We start from the raw sequence: 19735 nt of genomic DNA, 5'->3' as shown, positions 1-19735 counted from the left end.
CAGCGATCTGAGGATCAAAGCCAAAACCTGTAAATTTGGAGAGCTGACCGACGAGCTAATTAGCGACCGCATAATATGTGGCATTACAAGTGATTCCCTACGAAGGTCCCTATTGAGAGACTGTGACTTGACTCTTGCTAAGACTATTTCTACCTGCCGCATTCACGAAATGACGGAGGAAAACAGCAGGACGTTAGCCACACAGGCCACCAGTGTATACGCAGTGAAGCCCTTTTCACACAAAACACAGCAGAAGCGCGCACCGGTCCCACAAACCACCGCGACCTGCGGCAATTGTGGCGGGAATCATGCCACAGAGCGGGAAAAGTGCCCAGCGTTTGGACAGCAGTGCCATTATTGCAAAAGGTTGAATCATTACAAAAGCTGCTGCAGATCTAGACCCATGGGCCAAAGTAACACTAACAGGAGGACGTTCAGACAGTCTGTACATGAAGTGGAGGTAGACCACCCCACAGCATGTGAAGATGACACATTTCATGTGGATGGTGTTGATGTTGTCAACAATGTAGACTGCGTGAACTCCCAAATGGATGAGAATGATGAGGGATTTGTCACAATTCACGTAAATGGAAAGCTCATAGAGATGAAGGTTGACACAGGAGCAAAATGCAATGTCATGTCACTAGAGACTTTCAAACGTGTGGCCAACAACGAGGACCCGATCAAGCAAAAGAGAGCCGCTACCCTGGTTGCTTATGGGGGCGCTAGGATTGAAACAAGTGGACTGGCCACGATGCCATGCTATTTAAAGGGACAGTGCCATTTTTTGCCCTTTTTCATTGTGGATAAAGGAATGCAGTCACAACACACATCCCCTCCCCGCCCGATACCCGTGGCGCTCCCACCCACTGGGGACTGTGGTGCATACACGACACGCTCTGGCCGCACATGCAGACCGAACCCGAAGTACATGCACTGACGCTCGTGCCGCCGAGTGGACTCTTTTTTTCCCCCCTTTTTTGCACACACACACACACGCACGCACACTGATCGCATGCCTATGTTGCCCTACGGGCTGCCCTGCGGACTGTTTGGGACTGTTTGAAAAAAAAAAAAAAAAAGAGCTTTGTTTGTTCACTTCATTTCCTTTTGAAAAAAAAAAAAAAAAAAAAAGAATGATGCAAGTGGTTGTTTGATATTTTTGAATGCCAAGATGTATGTTCAATTTGCTCGTACCGACATTGAGTTATTTTCTTAGACTATGACATGTCATAATTAGGCATCTGAAGTGGTTGAATTTTCACTACGGTTCTAACACCATTTGTGCATGCTATTATTGTTTGTTCTTTGAGAAGCTCAATCTAAAGGAAAGGGATGTAGATCATTTGACTAAATGATTGTGTTTGTCCATGTAGAGCCGCCGTACTTCGGTGGGCGTTACAGGTAGGCTACCGGTGTTTTGAGTGACAGGTTCCTGCACGTCATGAGTCAGTTGTAAATATACCCCTGTATGTGGAGAACGCAATAAACCAGCAGTCTGATAAACCCGTCTGATTCTTATCCTCCTGCCCTACAACCTGACTAGTTTTACAGTTTTAAAGTAACTTTTTCCTCCTGTTTGTAGGATATATTATAGACCCTTCTCAACCTTTTTTGGGTCAGTGGCCCTGCTATCAATATGGCCCTATCAATATCCAGGTCCCAATATCACCCGCATATTTTTTATTGTGTTGATTATATCATTTAGAAAACATCTCATTGATTTCCAAATATCAGATTTTACAGTAAACTGGACTGTATGAGATGAAAAAAGCTATTCTAAATATAATTGTAAATACGGTAGATGCTAGGCCCTGTCACATGATCACATCAGGCCCCGCCGCCCCTCTCACTGAATGGTAGGGGTGCCATGTCACGTTACCATGGTACCAAATTTTAACATGTTACCAGTGAATTGTGAGCTTGTTGATCTCCTATTTTCAAAAGAGTATGCATGTTATACATTTGAAAACGTACTGTGAAATGAGACATTCTGCTGTTGAAAAGGATGTGGCTGCAGTTCCACAATGCAAACGTTTACTTAAAGGAAACCAATGGGGGTTGAGGAACCCTGAGGAAGACTTAATTGTTGATACGTTGGTTTCCTTTCATTAAACTTTTGCATTGTGGCTAAGAGCTGTGCGGCCTCATCCTTTTGAACAATATTACCTCCCTTGGTCAACGCCTCTTTAACGCAGGTGTGTGCTCCTTTCTTTGTGTTTGCCTGACAGTATCATGGTCAGTATCATATCAGTATAATGGTTAGGGTCAGTGTTAGAGCTGCCTGAAATTCTGATGTTTTTAATCAATTATCCTAGTGGCACTACCTCATTTTGACAGAGATGGAAGATTCATATTTACGTACATCTGACCATGAGCTGAAATCAGCCCATGTTTTCTGGAAATGAGGATGGTCATCTAATAAGTTTTAGTTTGCGGCAAAAAAGCGCTAAAGTAGATGTTTACAAAACATGTTGCTGGATCTCAAGGGGAAATTGCTTTAACTGCAAACGTAAATCGACTGCACTGACAAGATGAAAATGCGCTCATATTGATCACTTTATTACATACTGTACATAAAAATCTCAAAGACAGCAGCATCTGAAATGTTAATTACATGTCCAAGGTAAAAACTTTACAAAAATAAATAGCATAAAAAGGAAGCTGTAATAATAAAATAGTATGGTCCTTCACTGAAGGGATATAGGACTAATGCTTTGTCTCTTTTGTCTTTTAACGTAACAACTGGAATGAAAATTCAAATATACATATACAAGTATCAGAAAACCATAGGTGATCATTTGCATATAACACATTAACACAAAATTACTTTAAAATGAATAAAATTAATGACATTTCATACACACGGATAGATATTATACTTATTACTTAACTTAATATTAACACCTCCAAGGGAACACTGGTTGTATTGCTATTGCTACATGTCTGTATGACTGTTGCTGTCAGTTGCATCAACGCAGCTAGCACCTAGTTACGCTAAACCTACTGTACAGAGCAAAGCAAAGTTCTGTCTCACTGGTTTGTCTTGGTTCAGATTCTGACCAATCATTTTCTATAAACTATTTTGTAATCTAAAAAAAAAAAAATCAGTTTCTTTAAAAGACATCCTGATCAACAGTGATCATTGCAAGAAACCTTTCAGATTTAAAGTACAGGAGACACATCCTCCTCACATATTTTCAGACTCATGATACATTATGCTTAACATAGTTAAGAAACTCAATATTTTAGGGAAAGAGCATAAACGTTACAATCTTTCAACACACATCACATTTAAGCTATTGATCCATTTAGCAAAAAAAAAAAGAAATAATATCCCCCAAGAAAATATTTCCCAGAGACTAGATTCCCAAATGTGTCCACGTTTATGTACCTGGCTTTAGACAACTGGCTCGATTAAAGCTTAATAGGGGTTTGAGCTGTGGAGGTGAACTGGAGGTATACTGTATTTGCACTGTGCTGGTGTCTGACAGCAGTACTAGCCCCATTTAGAATGTAAGCTAATATAGAAAAACAACCAAACTGCAAACTGTCGTTTAGACCAGTAGCTGAAATTCCCAATCAAACACTTCATTCAAAAAGTCCTTCTTCATTTAGAGTGGGACTAAGAAGTTTCCCTTTCTGGAGAACATACACACGGTACCTTCATATAGTATCTACAAATGTCACATGTACATCCTGAGGTAGATTTACATTAGTTTTAAATTTCAATAGTGGTTGTCGAATGACAAAACAACTTTCAGAAGAATGCCCCTTGATGTAACTCAATGTTACTGCTGGTTGGTAAAAGCACTCTCTTCATTTATCCAAAAATTATGCCATCCCTGCCTATAGTGCCTATAGATGAGGCACAGAAGGGATTTGTTAAATGTTCACTATGCCCCAGCCTTTCAAAACATCCCCTGCCTAACCTCATTATTTCTCATAAGCACTCTAGGTTGAGGCATTCCCCGGAGACTGGCTCGGGCATCTTCTGGGGGTCACACCTGTCCGACTCGACGGTCTTCCCCGTGTAGTCGATGCAGACCACACTGCGGCGGCGATCCCCCTTGCCACAAGTTCGTGAGCAAGAGGACCATGGCCCCATCTGCCACATGGGGCAGGGCAGGTCACCGCAGGGCTTGATGTCACTTGGCTTCAGGCCTTTGTCGCACTGCCCTGAGAGGAAGCCGCCATTGTCCCTGCATTCCACGTTCCTCCTGGACCAGCCAGAACCGCAGCTCTTGGAGCATTCGGACCACTCCCCCAGCACCCACTCTGGCACGCCAAAGGGATGGATTACATGGGGCGACAACGAAGAGCCCTTCCCGTCCTTGGATTTGTTGAAAGTGACATCTCGGGGAATGAAGAAGGTGTATTTGACTTTGGGAGGGTTGGCGTCACCGGCCGTGGCCAGGAGCTGGACGGTGACTGCTTCCTTCAGCTGCCTGAAGCTCTGGATCCTCTCCAGCGTGGTAGAGGAGCCGCTGTACTTGAGCACGGCGCCCAAGACAGGGATGTCCTGCTCAACCGTGGACACAGAGAAGTTTCCATTGAGGATGTAGCCACCAGTCTCTCTCTTTATGGCCAGGTAGTTCCCATCGTGTTTGATTCCCCGGTGGCTCCGCTGTTTGATGTCGATGTTGGTCGCACCGACAGGAATAGTGACGATGTCACTGTAACCATAACTGGGTTGGACAAGAAACAACTTGTTTAGATATTATTGCTTCGTTCTAATAATAATAATAAACAACACATCGGAAACAAACGCTGTTCCGTACAGGCTTTCCGATCTAGACCTAGGTTGTGGCAAGCTTTTTCTTTCACGCTACGTGTCCTGCGCCCCTCATGAGCAGACCTAGAGCAGACCTGTCGCTGATCCAGGGCGACAATACCTGCATCAATCGCTCCCCATCTGAAAGGACCTTATAACTAGCATTTTAAAGCCTGAGCGCAGTGGCCTGAAGAAATCTAAATCAGCACAATAAAGTGCAGTGGTGTCCAGTGTCCCACATTCAGATTGGCAGTATTATTTTAAAACCACTTACGTGGCTCTGTTGTAGGAGCCTGTGATCTTCCTACAGGTGAGCCCATTGCTTCCGCAAACTCCACACTTGTCCACTCTTTTGTTGGAACCGATGACCTGGTCACAACCGGCCTTCACGCACTGACCCTGGACACACACAGAGGTTGTGTCTGGGCCGCAGCTGGTCCCATCTGTTACCTTCAGTGACAGAAGAAAACATTGTATTTTCGTCCCCTGAAGATGTTTTTTCATGAAACAATAGCAACACAATACATTTCAGCAGTAAAGTTTCTGCTCAATTTATCTGAATTTAATTGAATAGCATAGACTGGGATGTTTTTCTCAAGTGAAATTTGTCCTCTGCATTTACCCATCCTAACTATTAGGGACACTATGGGAGCAGTTAGGGCATAGGGCTACAGTCTTGCTCAGGGCGAACCGAGGAACTTTTGATTTCCAGACAGGCTCTCTAGTCTCTACCCACTCAGCTATGGCCTGTGTAGCTGCCCCTATATGGCCACATCTCTGCATCCACAGTGGTTGCCTTCTTAACTTAAGAAGGTCAGTATCATGGTCAGTATGTCAGTATCATGGTCAGTGTTGCTTATTAAAACGAAACCAATGGGGGTTGAGGAACCCTGAGGAAGACTTTATTGTTGATACATTGGTTTCCTTTTATTAAACTTTTGCATCGTGGCTAAGAGCTGTGCAGCCTCATCCCTTTCAACAATATTACCTCACTTAGTCAGCACCTCATCAACATCTCTGCATACACAGTGGTTGCCGTCTTAAATGAACAAGATTTTACTGTGTAGCAAGCTTGCTCAATAAAACTTGACCACTTGAAATATGTGGGGGGGTTTAAGGCATTTGTTGTATATTTTGAAACATAAAAAATATATATTCATGTCGTGTATGATTTTGCTCTTAAACTGTGGACTTGTGTTTACACAAAGAGCTGTTGTAAATCTGTTGAGGTGCCATACCTTTGCCTCAAATACTTTGAACTCGCTGCTGCCCCTGGCTCTACAGAACAGCTTACATCTGTCCCTGGGAGACACGCCAGCATACTTAGGGATCCACTGTTTGATGTTTCCGCTGAAGTCCAGGTAGCTTGGACTGTTGTACTTTTCACACTGCTCCTCTCGAAAACTCTTGCCTGAAAAGATAAAGGCACTATAAAAAACATTGTGTACAAATTCTAGAGAACCACAGATGTCCACTCATGAAAATAGTATCGCTGTAATAAAATATTTTCCATGGATTAAGAAAAATAAAACATCATGAAACTACCAGGCAAAACATAACCCTAACCCTTAATAAATAAATTCAAAAGTCCAAGAGGCATACATCACAGCTACTGGAGCGATATGCCACAACAACAAACAACAAAACAAAACAAAAAACAGCATCTGTATATCAATGAGGATTATGAAAACTTCTCCAAAAAGACAAAAGGCGGCTCACCGCTGTTGTTGTCACAGGGCTGGGTGTTGCAGGACTGGTATTGAACACGCTGTCCCTCGCAGTACTTCCCTCCATTCTGAGGCACGGGGTTTGTGCATTCCCTGTAGGAGAACTCCACCCCTCCACTACACGACCTGGAGCAGTGCTGCCACAGCCCCCACGAGCCCCAGCCGCCATCCACAACCACCTGTGATATAAAAACAACACAGAGAGGAAAAGAAAAGAAAAAATCTATACAGATTCCTGAATAGTTGGTTTGTAGGTCGGTGCCAAAGGCAATTTGAGCCGCGCTGTCCATGACCACAGTCTGGGTTTTCTGGGTTTGAGGCCACACAGTCTCCTGGCGTGCCACTATTCAACGGCTAAATCTGTGTTGAAGTTCGGCACGCGCCCACCGTCTGCCTGCTGTCGCAGCGCCGCCACATGTGTCACTCAACACTAGAGAAGCATGCCCAAGAAGCCAAGTTAAAAGTGTTTGGTATGTTTGTGTGTCTATATAGGTATACTATACATGCATACATACAGAACCGTGTGTGTGCGCCTGCATGTGTGTGTGTGTGTGTGTGTGTGTGTGTGTGTGTGTGTGTGTGTGTGTGTGTGTGTGTGTGTGTGTGTGTGTGTGTGTGTGTGTGTGTGTGTGTGTGTGTCTGCCTGCGCACGGGTGTCCTTTCCAGAGATTTTTTATTAGTTTGCAACCGCCAGTAGTCTTAACTGCCAGCATGTCTGGCTTCATAACCAGATGTGATCACAACATCAGGAGAAGATATCAAGGCAACCAAAGAAGGACGGAAATGAACCGGACCTCTATGTTAGATTGATTGATTGATTGATTGATTTTATTCACCAGACAAATCCAAATTTTAACATGTTTAAGTGAAAACACTTATTTCATTATAAATCAATAAAAAAGGCCTAACTTGACTTCTATTAGCCCTTCTCATATTTAACAGAACTGGCCCCCGTAAAAAAAGACCCTAATCCAGAGGATCCCCCCCTCCCCCTTTTCCCATACACACACATATCTTTCCCCTTTTTTACTTTCTTCCTAGTTTTTTCATAGAAGTGTATTTGTACATCTTGTTGTTCTGATGAACTGAAAATGGAGCGCCCTGATGTAAACAAGTCTTTTCATGGGTTTGTCCCTTAAGTAGCAGTTTGTGTATTGACTTGCGCTTTTGTTTTGAATTGCACCCATTCTATACATACTGTGAAATTCAATCAATCAATCAATCAATAAATCAAACAAATGTGAAGCATTATAAGAAAACTACATGCGTTACTGTGTTATTCACTTTATGCACTATACACGAATGCACAATGGCCCTGGTATTACAGTTATGCTGAGTATGGACCATTGGTATCTGAGAACAACATAGGAACATACCTATTTATAATAGTGCACGTGTGGTGCAGCTTCTGTTGCTCTGAGCTGTACTGGCAGAAGTCCTACTCATCTGAATTAATCACTACAAACATAAGTTTGAGGGGGTCTATTTAATTAATAACAAATAATATTATTTTTGCCTTTACAGAACATGCATAATAAAAATGACGCAGATGATATGAGAAGTTTCTTAACCCAAAGTTTGAAAAGCATTCTGCGATATACTGTAGGAACTTGAGTTTGCTGGAAAATTTAGATAGTGTGCATTAATAACGTTAAAGCACCCCTTCGAGTGTAATATTGCAATCATACAACTACAACAGTTACCCTTAAAACTAAGATAATCGCTAAAACCAAATCATAATTTTGAATGACAGACGTAGCCACTACGACCACAAAGGTCCCAAGAAACTAGCTCGCCTAGCCACCGAGTCTGCTGCACTCTGGGAGAACAGAATTCTTTGTTTTGATTAGGTGTTCCGGAACTTCCGTCATGCTGGTTTGAAGCATGGCTAGAGGGCTGTTTAACTTTCAACCAATCAGATTGCTTCCTCGAAACGACCTGTTGTATGATTTAAGGCAACATCTCTAGTAAAAACCCATGCTCTGTAGCTTTGACAACAGTATAGAGTGATTCACTGTGCCATAGAGTCAAGCAGCGGTACATGGCAATGTCCTCAGTATCCATTTCACTTTTTATTTTCTTTCTTTTTTTTCCCAATATTTTGAAAAACATTTAAAAATGCTTCAAATTGTGAGCTTGTAGATCGACTATTTGAACTATTTAAAATATGTTCAAAATAGTAAAAGAAGAAAAGGGAAACAAAATAAAAGTCAAAGAAGTTTAGGGATAAGGGGAGGGGGGGGGGGGGGGGTTTAGGGGGAAATTGGGCCCATATTATAGTATACAAATCAAGGTAGAGAAACAGTCCCTTACCAGCGGCTGCATGGCCTTCTGGTTGTCCGTGCACGTCCCATGGAGGCAGGTCCCGTTGGGCCTGCAGGGTGTGCCGTCTGCCCAGGGCAAACTGCCATTCTTGGTGGTGCAATGCGGCTTGCCCTCCTCGTGACACCACAGCTGGCTGCACACATCGCTGTCTGAGGTGTTGGGACAGTGGACAAATTCCTCTCCAAATATCTGCTGGCACTGCCTGTCCAGGCCGTACACATAGCCTGGCAAGTCGCTGGGTAAGGGCATGCGGCTCTCCGGGGGGTCCAGCAGACAGTCTCCTGCGGTGTGAGAATGACGGTCGAGGCAATAAAGCAGTGGCTTACGCTCTCTCAAGAGTTAAATTATTGTTAAACATCTGCATTACTTAATTTACAAGTCTACGCAATTAGAGAATATAGAATAATTGTTATTTTGATCAAAGTTTGTCTGTTATCTCTCGGCATCGAGTTGTGAACAAAATCATATCCAACGACAACAAAACATTCAAAGTTTTGGGCCTGAGAGAGAGGCTAAATCTCATCAAATGGTGGTCCGTGGCTCAAATGCCCAATAAATAATGGGCCATGATAGAAAAAGGGTTGAAAACCACTGCAATAAAGGATTAATACCAATGTCCAATATGCATATACCAGAATCTTCTGACCTGTGTATATATTTTGCAGGTCATTATTTGTCTCGACAAGACAAATGCATTGTACTGTACAGTATGTGCAAACATACCTGGCAAATAAATAATTCTTATTCTGAAATGCTAGCTCAGGGTGGGACGTTGGGTCTCTGCTCTATAGGTAAAATGGCAGACTCCTGAAAGGACAGAGCTTAGTTTAAGTGAATCAATAGTTATATATTGTGTATTGTATTGCAGTGTTCTTCAAACAAAAGTGAATACCGGTAATTTGGATTTAATGAAAGTGATAATGCTTCTTGGGCAAATTGTCTTTGCCTGGCTATGTGTCAATATTACTAAAAACTGCATTTAGTCATTGTTTCTCCTCATCGTCTTTTACTACACTGAATTAGCTGTTGTCAGGGGCTGTCACTGACGTTTATGGTGCAGAATGAACATTCTCAGCCACATGAGTTTTCTTTGGATACATTTTCCAACTGATAAAGAACATATTTTGCTGACGGCAGCTGTTGGTCTTGGCGCGAGCGGCAGAGAACAGGAAGCAGTCCATAGTATGAGTCAGTGGAAAAGAAGGTTCACTGATAGGTCCACCAAGCATACAAACAATACAAGATGCAATGCACAAGAGACACAGAGAGAGTGTGTGTGTGTGTGTGTGTGTGTGTGTGTGTGTGTGTGTGTGTGTGTGTGTGTGTGTGTGTGTGTGTGTGTGTGTGTGTGTGTGTGTGTGTGCGTGCGTGCGTGCGTAATTAGAGAGACCGGTGATAAATAAATACAAGTGCAAAAGATTGGGAGAGTTTAAACAAGTTAATGGGAGGGAGAGAGCAGTTTGAGTTAAAAGACAGAATGAGAGACAGAGTGAGATGCAGCATAAGAGAGAGACAAATAGTTAAAGAAAGACAGACAGACAGACAGACAGACAGACAGACAGACAGACAGACAGACAGACAGACAGACAGACCGTTGGAGACATGTGGATATGTAGGTGAAGGTAAGCTTTGTTTGACAACACTGTGGTTTATACAACCTATAATTTGTGGTGAGCAACATGTTGAAACAGGAAAGCTATAGTACACGAGAGAGAGAGAGAGCGTAAGTGAGAAATAACAGTATGTTATTTCACCCCTGGACTGGCCCGTTTAACAGAGCAGACCACAGTGTGATGGCACATTTCCATTTTGGCAAAGTGTCCAGCAAGCAGAAAGTAATCATATAAACCAGCATTTGCTGAGGTTTGAATTGCTTAAGGTGCAGTAGTTTTACTGTTCTTGAAGACAGAAGAGGTCTCCTTTTTAATGTACGCGTGCGTGTGTGCGTGTAATTACGTTTATGATGAAGTATAGAAGTTCATAGTTGTTTACTATGTCCATGTACCCTTGGTCGTGCACTGATCAAAAAACACTTTATTGTGAGTCGAAACACACTTTGTTAGTTTGTTTCCTCTCACTAACCTTGGGTTGACTTACCGTATCCATTATCGAAGAACTCTGTGATGTAGCGTGCACTGCACGGTGACCACGGGGACGTCTTGTTGAGGTTGACAAACAGCGGGGCCATCAGATGATGTCCCCCCAGGTCTCCAAACAGCCTCTCACAGGTCTTGGAGTCATCGTGAGGCATGCTCAACACGTGGCCTATATAGAGTGTGTGAAGATGAGTGGTAATGTATCAGTTCCACACAGCACACTAACGCCTCTGTGAGAGATCGTTAGATTACACTCATAGGTAATGGGGACAGCTGGGAGGAGGGCTGGCACTGTCAGTGGGGTACATGTCTGGCCTGGGGCGGGGGCCATTTAAGGTAGGAAAGGGTCCAAACGCTCAAAGGGCACTTCTCCTACAGCTGTACATATGCTTAGTTGCGTGTCAGTGTCACATATTGACAATTCCCGATCTACAAGCTCACTACGCAGGGCAACGCATTGTGAGCTTGTAGAGCTGCTATTGTGCGACCTTGCACCATGTGCAACAAAGTATACAGTATGAAGCCCTTAACGGTCCTGCTGCTCCTCATTGCAATCTAAACTTAATGTGAAGAATCTCCAGCTAGTGAATACGTCACTGGGAATGGAAACAGAAGCCAGTGGACCTCTGGAAAAACACCATAGCTATGAATCACGAATACAAATTATTTCTCTGTCTTTTCCTCCATTTGGAATCATGGGAGGAAGGAGAGGAATGGTAGAGAAAGATGTACTCTTATGCTATTATTAATTAAATTCAATGAAAACATATTAAATCATCTAAATTCAACATGTTTTTGTGCACAAGGGGAACAAATCAATCTGTAAAATCTACACATCGGAAAGCCGAAAAGAGCGGAAAAGAGATCGCCCGAAAGAGAGCTAGGATTCAAACCCCAAACATCTACTTCTCAACACCAGGGTTCAGACCCCCTGCAGCCACTACAGAGTGACGTGCTAGTTATTATTATATTGACATAAATCTACCACCAATACAGATTGGTTAAAATATTGTTTATTTCATTAATATGTTCCGGATTGCATCAGTTGAGCCATTAGCACACAGAGCAGCCATCTTACCCAGCTCGTGCGCAGCAGTGAAAGCAGCTTGTAGGCCATTGTCCTCAATCACAGAGCAGCTTCTTTTGGGATCACACATTGTTCCCACGTCGGCCACACCTAAAGTGTCACAACTCTGGTGTCCACAGATGTCCTGGAAAGTTAGAGAAGATCATTTGTGACAGAGCTGGTAATTTCATTTTATTATTATTATTATTATTACACTTATTATTTACAGTTGATGAAAGTGCAGACTGTAAGCATTTAAATAATAGTGCCATGCATTAAAATCCAAAAATTGTTTTAAGAAGATATGCTTATGTGGTACAATTCTAGAATCCAGTCTCCAGCCTTGAATCCGAGGCTGCAGTGGACTTCACATACAGTACCGTCAAACACAGATGTTAACACGTGTTTCAGTATAGCATGGGTTTTCAACAGGTGGTCCGTGGAGGTATTGCATGTGGTACCTGACCATAATGTAGGATTTGTTGATTTGTTTTAAATGTTCTTTCCACTAGTTGAGAAACCGTGAACTGAATGACCTGGTGACCTGTATTCATGTAGTCATTTACTGACAAGTTGGAGTTTCCCCAGAAATTCAACAGAAAAAGGGAGTTAGAATCTCAAGAAGGGGGAAGTGCACCGGATTGTCTGGTTGAGTCATTAGGACATTTTACCAGTAGTAGTCAACGGTTGAGAAACAGTGGGATGTATACACATGGGATGCATAGCAAGTGTTAATTTACAAAAGCACTAATCTTAGCCCATATCCCCACCCAACACAATAGTGGTCCCCAGGTTGATTCTTAGTCAAGGTGGTGGTCCCTGTGGTTCACAATCAGTTGAAAACCCCTGCAGTATAGGGAGACATTCATCATTCTGAAATTATTATTACATTCTTCTAATGTAGGCCTATATCCCAGAACAGCAGGTTATTAGTGTAAAACCAGGAACATAACAACATCTGTCCCAATGACTTTAACAACTTTAACAAAGGATAAGACGAGGGGTTTGAATCCTCCACGATGCCATGCATTCCAACACACACAATTGGAATTTGTGGGAGAGAAGCGGGAGGGCGTTCTTTGTTGTGACTCTTGCGGGGTGTTCAAGGGCGCCCGCCTGTCATTACAGGGGTGTCGAACTGTGAGGAATAAAGTGTTCCTCCGCATGCGTCACATCCTCCCCAAAATGAGAAGAAGCACCATGAAATCCCATGTGTATTAGAGAAGGCAGGTGGTTTCAGCACCATCCCTATAGGACCAGCCTGGCCGATGACCAACCAGGTGTCAGCCGCAGTACGATTACACACAAGTATGTGAAGCAATCTGGGAATTGGCATAACGACTACATTATAGGGGAAAAGGGGGAAATATTGGCAAAATAAATAAAAGCTAAACTAATATAATATAATATAAACTAATATAATATAATATAATATAATGTGGAATGACAAATAAAGTGAACCTTGATATTAGATGCGATAAACGCCTGGTTATTAGATCACATGAACATTATCTGGGGCCTGTTTCACGAAACCTAGATTAAGCCGGGATTTAGCAGCTATCCTGGCTTAATTCACACAGAATCAGAGATTAATCAGTCAGCTTTGTGAAAGCAGAGTTCTCGCAGGACTAATTTAGCCAGTTAACCTGGATATGTTTAGGCTTGACTCGGTTTAGTTACCATGGACATTTAGCTGTGAAGTTAGCCTGCTCCGGTCCAGGCTATAACAGCCAAGCTTTACTAATCCAGTGCCTTGATGTTCACGTTTTGTGACATAGCTGAGCACTGTGGCCCTGGAATTTGTACTACTGGTTGTTATAAATGATGGCGTGTGACAAGTTAAAGGCCTTTCCACAGTTCTATTCGTCCACATCTGGCCATGGTTGTCAGCCAAAAGCCTAACAGGTAAATGTAAACTGTATGAAGAGCAGCTGCTGCAAGTGGATTTAAAAAAGATAAACTGATGTGAATTTATGGAGTAGTCTTTGGCATACTGCCATCTGTGGTGGCACATTGAATTGCACTCTCTAATATCCTGCCAATCCCACTCCAAATATTAACCATATAAAATTCTAACGTGCCTATTCTGTGGTGAAGAGTTTTGGTGTTGAGGGGGGGAAAAAGGAGTAGGCTTGTAGATTGGCTTTTTTTTTTTTAAATCAAGCAATTGTGAGAGCTGAGTGGAGGAGTGCGTGTGTTCTTTTCAGAAACATGAAATGACAAATCTTCATGTTTGTGTTGGGTTTTTGTAAAAGAAAAATGCAAGCGGAAGAATAAATCTAGGCGTGCTGGCGGGCAGATGAAAAACACTTGTGACATGGGGGGAAATAACTGCATAGTGGATCAGAAAATGTATTTCAAACAAGGGTGACCTCTGAATCTTTCCCCTCCTGATGGCTGCCTTTGCAAAGACAGAGATGAATGTGTCCTGTCCTGGGCCCTCAGCCCCAAAACCACAAGACAACCCTAACCCTCCATGATTCAAAACACATCTGGGCCCTGAGCAGCAGAGTTCTGCACAGCTTGTACACCTTGTTCTCCAGTGGTTTCAGTGGTGTACAAAGACATACATACTTTACGTGCATCAATCTGTGTACTGCAATGGTTCTCAAACGCACGCGCGCGCGCACACACACACACACACACACACACACACACACACACCTCGGTTGTAAATCATATGACCACAAACATTCACGTGCAAAAATTTTCCACTAAGTGCAGATACTGTAGATACTAGATAGCATGGAGTTTAGTTTCACAACAACAGTGGCCGTGTGGTCTCCTCCTCTGAGGATTGAGGAAGAGGAACATGGCATACATTTCTGGACAGTCAAACTGGGCTCAGTCTGGTATTCAAGGCCAGTGATGTCATTACAGTGGGCGCTAAAGTTAGCTCTTACGGCAGGAGCCTTATAGTTTCTGAACGCACCACCAAAGAAATGGAAAAACAACCAAAAACAACTTTAATGATGACTCCTTGATAGCTCTGATAGGAGCCCATTACGTTCTATGCATTTTATTGTCTCCACCAGGCCGAAGACATGGGGAGAGAGTATGTTTTGCACTCCGTCCGTGTGTGTGTGTGTGTGTGTGTGTGTGTGAGTGAGTCCGTGTGTGAGTGTGTGTGTCTGTCTGTCCGTCTGTCCGTCTGTTACCAGCTAATCGCCGGCACCTTTAACCCGGTCAATGCCAACTTTTGCACACACACTCCCTGGATGCCAACGTTATAGTGCCACCAGGAGGCCGACTTTTGAAAAAAACTTTTTGATATTACTCCTCCAGATTCTGTCCACAAATCCCGCAAATCGTTACACACTATCTCTATAGTCATGTGTTCAAGGCGGATCTGTCCGATATTTCATATTCCATCCTAATTGGCTTTCAAAGTTTGCAGGATTGGCCCGTTTTGAACAAAAAGCCTCAAATCATGAACGCAGCGTGCAATTTACGTGAAATCTTTCACAGACTTTCCTACTAGGCTGAGGAATATATCCTACCCTTTTCACATTGGCCTGTTATAGCGCCACCAACAGGTGGATTTTTGCAAAACACATTTTTGGAACAAAATGCCTCAAATCATCCAATTGCCATCCAAGGCGTAAGAAGAAATGGCACCCTTTTCACATTGGCCTATTATAGCGCCACCAGGAGGCCACAACCTGCCCTGGTGGAGACCTGTGCCCAGAGGGGCACTTTAACTAGTTTACATCTAATATCAGATTGCAGCAAATAGCCTCATTCACTAAACACTTGACTTCTGCCACCGTCAAAATGGTCAAACACAAAATCAAGAGCTATGAAGACAGTTTGAATGTGGTCTGTCCTCTCTGTTCTGTCTGACAGTACTGTCCAACAATGAAGCATAAAGTACATGAAGAATCATTCATCTTATAACAAAAATATCACAAAGCTACTGGCTTTCTCCATGACAGTTACACTAACTGCTGCTGACACTTACTCAATGGCTTCATTTATCTCAATAATGCAGCATTGAATGGTTTGTGTTCAACGGTAGACACACAGTCCAAACACATCTAACATAAAAAAGACATGAACTTGCACACATTGATGATGCTTAAGCTGAACACAACAGTGAGCATAATATTTACGTTAAATGTGCATCATGGCAATAAGCAAAAATGTTTTAGACTTTAGACACAAACTGCATTCAACTTTAGACACAACCGAATTGAGTATTATTATTATTATTGGTTTTTCCCGTGTTCCCGTGACGTTAATGAGCACCAGTATAATGAGTACCAGTAGGGGCGCTGTTGTGCCAGAAACAGAGATAGGGATAGTGCTGCACTGTTGCCTGCTAATGAGAGAGAGAGAGAGAGAGAGAGAGAGAGAGGGGGGGGGGGGGGGGGGGGAGTTGCACCACTCAGTTCACACGGGTGTGATTTTTTTATTAAGCTGTGGTACTTATTAGACACTTTGGGTAAAAAACGCTTCACAACATGACTCACGGTCATGTCATAATGTCATGAGACATAATGTCATGAGAATGAAGGAGAGTCTGACCTCTTTGGTGAACAGCAGGGCTGTGTCATAGTGCTCAGGATGCCTCTGGCTCGGCGGATTGAACAGCTGTTGCCAGGAGCAGAAGTTCCTGAGTGCCACGCCCCCGTTGCTGGAGACAGCTGGACCCACTTCCGGATCCTCCACCACCAACATCTTCACCACGACCACCTGAACCGAGTTCTTTATGCTGGGGTGCTTGTAGAGCTGAGCAGCCATGGACACCAGCGTCAGAACATAGTGCTGCGGAGAGGAGACAGGACGGTGTACACTTAAAAGCACAAAATGCAACACCTTTCCTCTAACCTCATACTGTATATAGTAGGTCTGCACACTGTGACTGGTACCCGATTGCTCATTGCAGGAGCTTGTCAAGTATAGAGGCTTAGTATAATGTGGCTTCAGTATGATGATTGTGGCACGATGTAATGAAGGATATTTAATATGGCAGAGTCGATGTGCAGTTTGTCTTGTTATGAAGTTCTATCTCACAATGACACTCAGCTCTTAAGCCTCTAATATTCAACCAGTAATTATTTTGTAACAGATAGTCCAATTAAGGCAGCAATCATGAATTATTAAAAAGGACTTATTTTAGAGTGCATATCGTTTTTAAGGTTGGGGTCCTTTACTCAGGCTCTAAATTAGGCTACTTGATTATTAACATTTGAGGACATTTAAATGGTGTAATCCAATTAGGGAAAATAGCAAGGCAGATGCTCCAGATCTTTGTTGGATGATGCTTAGAGGCTGCTGCCAAGCAGTGACCACGCCTGGAGGAATGTGGAATAGCACATTGCTGACATTTCTGTGCCCTGACCTCTTTTTCAGCATTTGGAAAACAGTGAACCCACTCGTTTCCTAGTATCAGGTCATCTCTGACGCCACCTGAACGAGAGGAATACTATTACTTTGCATTTGATTTCATTCTGGACCAGAATCTCACTCTCACGGGAAACAAAACAAACAAACAAAAAAGGTTACCCCCCCCCAAAGGTAACATTTCATTTAGTAGCCAGCCCCATCATTTTGGAGATATAAAATCGCATTTCTTAATGACATATAGTAGCCTACACTGTGTACGCTTTGTGTATAGGCGTACGTGCGGTAGGCTACACGATTTCCATTCTCCTGGTGACGCGTGGGATTGACTTTGACACCACACGACACCACTGGAAAGGTCAATAACAGAATAGCTCAAAATAATATGGGAAATTGTTTTGTTTATGGTATAGGTGATCTATTGCTTAAATAATAATAATAATAAATAAATAAACAATAATAATAATAAATACTTCCTGTCCAGCTGGCCTATAGGCCTATATTATTCTCACCTTTATTTCGTCTCCATAGAAATGGGTCATGGAGGCGTCCGCAACCACCAGGCTCTCGATAAACCGTGGCGCAGAAACGAAGCGTCTTCGGCGAGGTTCTCCATGCGCGTCACCACCGCCCTGGCCGTGCGTAAAACTTTCCCCGTCGGATATTTCGGGACTCTCCTCCTCGTGAGCGACATGGCCCGGAGCTCCGCCGCCCGTTGCCGCCTCAGCCAGTGTCCTCCTTTTGATGACATGTAGCTGCTGCTCTGCGGACCCTGCTGTCCCCGAGCCGAGCCTGCGCTTCGGCTCTATGAAATACTCTTTCCCCTCGGACACGAAGGTCCCGAAGACGCCGTGACATAAGCTGACGGCGACGACGGAATTGTGATTGTGATCCACGTTTCCCGAGTAAAAACAACCCCTCAGATTGCCTTCGGTCTCCTCCGTCTTGTGAAGCATCTTTTGGGAGTCTGATTGTAATACAGCGGTGCCCAATGGGACACCTGGGCTGCTGCGTAAAATGTCCAGATGTTTGGCTTTGATGCGCTGTATGGTGAAGGACGGTGCGATGAAGCTAGTATCCGGCATGAGATTTAGAGTAAAGTCTTTGCCAAACGCACGAAGCATTAAACTCGGCTGCTCCTCGCTCCGTTTCCAGAAACGGCCGCTGCTTCTTCCATTTATCCGAACAGGTACAATATCCTCTGATTCAAAAGGATTGGAAAGTGATTTGTGAATTACGCAAATGGCCACGAAAACAAAACACACCGTGGAACACATCTTGCAACTGAGATTGCACTTAGGACCAACCAATTACACAAACGTGCAATTGTTTACTCAATTATCTCGGGGAAGTGCACACCCGTGGTGGAAGTAGTCCTAGCCTATATCCTCTAAAATATAATTTTGAATAAAATATTTCCCAGTGCTGTAATGTCAGTCTTGGTCAAAAAGTGTTGTGATATTCTTTCAGCCCGTTTGCGTCTTCCTTTCAGGTTTCTTTCTCTAGCCAAACTACTAACTTGTTCTACCTCTCACGAGCACCGCAGACGTGTGCGGATGGCGGTGGTATTTATACGTCTCTCTCCTCTGGAGGACATGAGCGGGTTTATTTTTGATATCCCTTCGATGCGGCACAATCTCCTCCCACTCGCCTGCTCGCCACTTCATGAGAAACTCGGATAAAACGGATCCAATGAGAATGGGCCCGACACTCCCCCCCTCCCCTTCCGAAATAGCTTGACAGCCCGATCCTATTATTAACCCAGCAGCAACAACTCAACAGCAGCGGCAGGACGTCTATAGGCCTGTGCTGCATAGCTGGAGGTCCCCATGTCAACTATTTTGGAGCCGTTTTGATTGACAGGTCCCATCAGAGAAGGTATAGACCCCCCCCCCCCCCCCCCCAAAAGCTGCGTTATCCCGTTACAAAAGAGTCTAAGAGACCCGTAACAATCAAGATCAGACGTATTATGTTCAATTCACTAGTGATTCTACATTATTGTTAGACTGTTTACTCTTATAAACTATAAACAGAACACATAGGATAAGATTTCACACAATAAAATAGAGTAAAATAAAATTCAGACTACGTAGGTCTTGTCTATTCGTTATAGCCTACTTGCGGTAAAATATATTATAACAAACTGTTGTGTAGTTATCTTTATTGGCATGTATTTATAATGCATTAACGTGTATTCAAATGCGCGCATTGATGCCAGATGGACACGCTTCCTAAAAAGAATATTCTATCATTCCCCACCAGGTGGCAGCGTTGTATAACAATGCACCCTACAGTATTACATGGTCCATGTTCACCGACTCACTGATGATGCTCGAGGGGTCTTTGCAGCTTGCAACAGACGCAAAAAGAGGGCGCCCTTGTCTGCATCTCACATCGTGCC

General features: G+C 43.3%; 1 protein-coding gene across 1 annotated transcript; it reads right to left on the bottom strand.

Moving 5' to 3' along the window:
* Positions 1-2541: 2541 nt before the first annotated feature.
* Positions 2542-18980, bottom strand: LOC308321406 (A disintegrin and metalloproteinase with thrombospondin motifs 8-like). Its single transcript, XM_080772270.1, has 9 exons — positions 17847-18980; positions 16516-16755; positions 12001-12133; positions 10924-11091; positions 8815-9107; positions 6494-6680; positions 6013-6185; positions 5049-5224; positions 2542-4688 (listed from the first exon to the last, which is right to left on the bottom strand). The coding sequence occupies exons 1-9, from the start codon at positions 18609-18611 to the stop codon at positions 3944-3946; spliced, it is 2880 nt and encodes a 959-aa protein (XP_080628396.1). The 5' UTR covers positions 18612-18980; the 3' UTR covers positions 2542-3943.
* Between the last annotated feature and the right edge of the window lie 755 nt (positions 18981-19735).

The sequence above is a fragment of the Protomyctophum bolini genome (genome assembly GCF_963924005.1).
Source record: "Protomyctophum bolini genome assembly, chromosome: 9".
NCBI classification, from domain to species: Eukaryota; Metazoa; Chordata; class Actinopteri; order Myctophiformes; family Myctophidae; genus Protomyctophum; species Protomyctophum bolini.
This window is presented reverse-complemented; position numbering and strand designations above follow the sequence as displayed.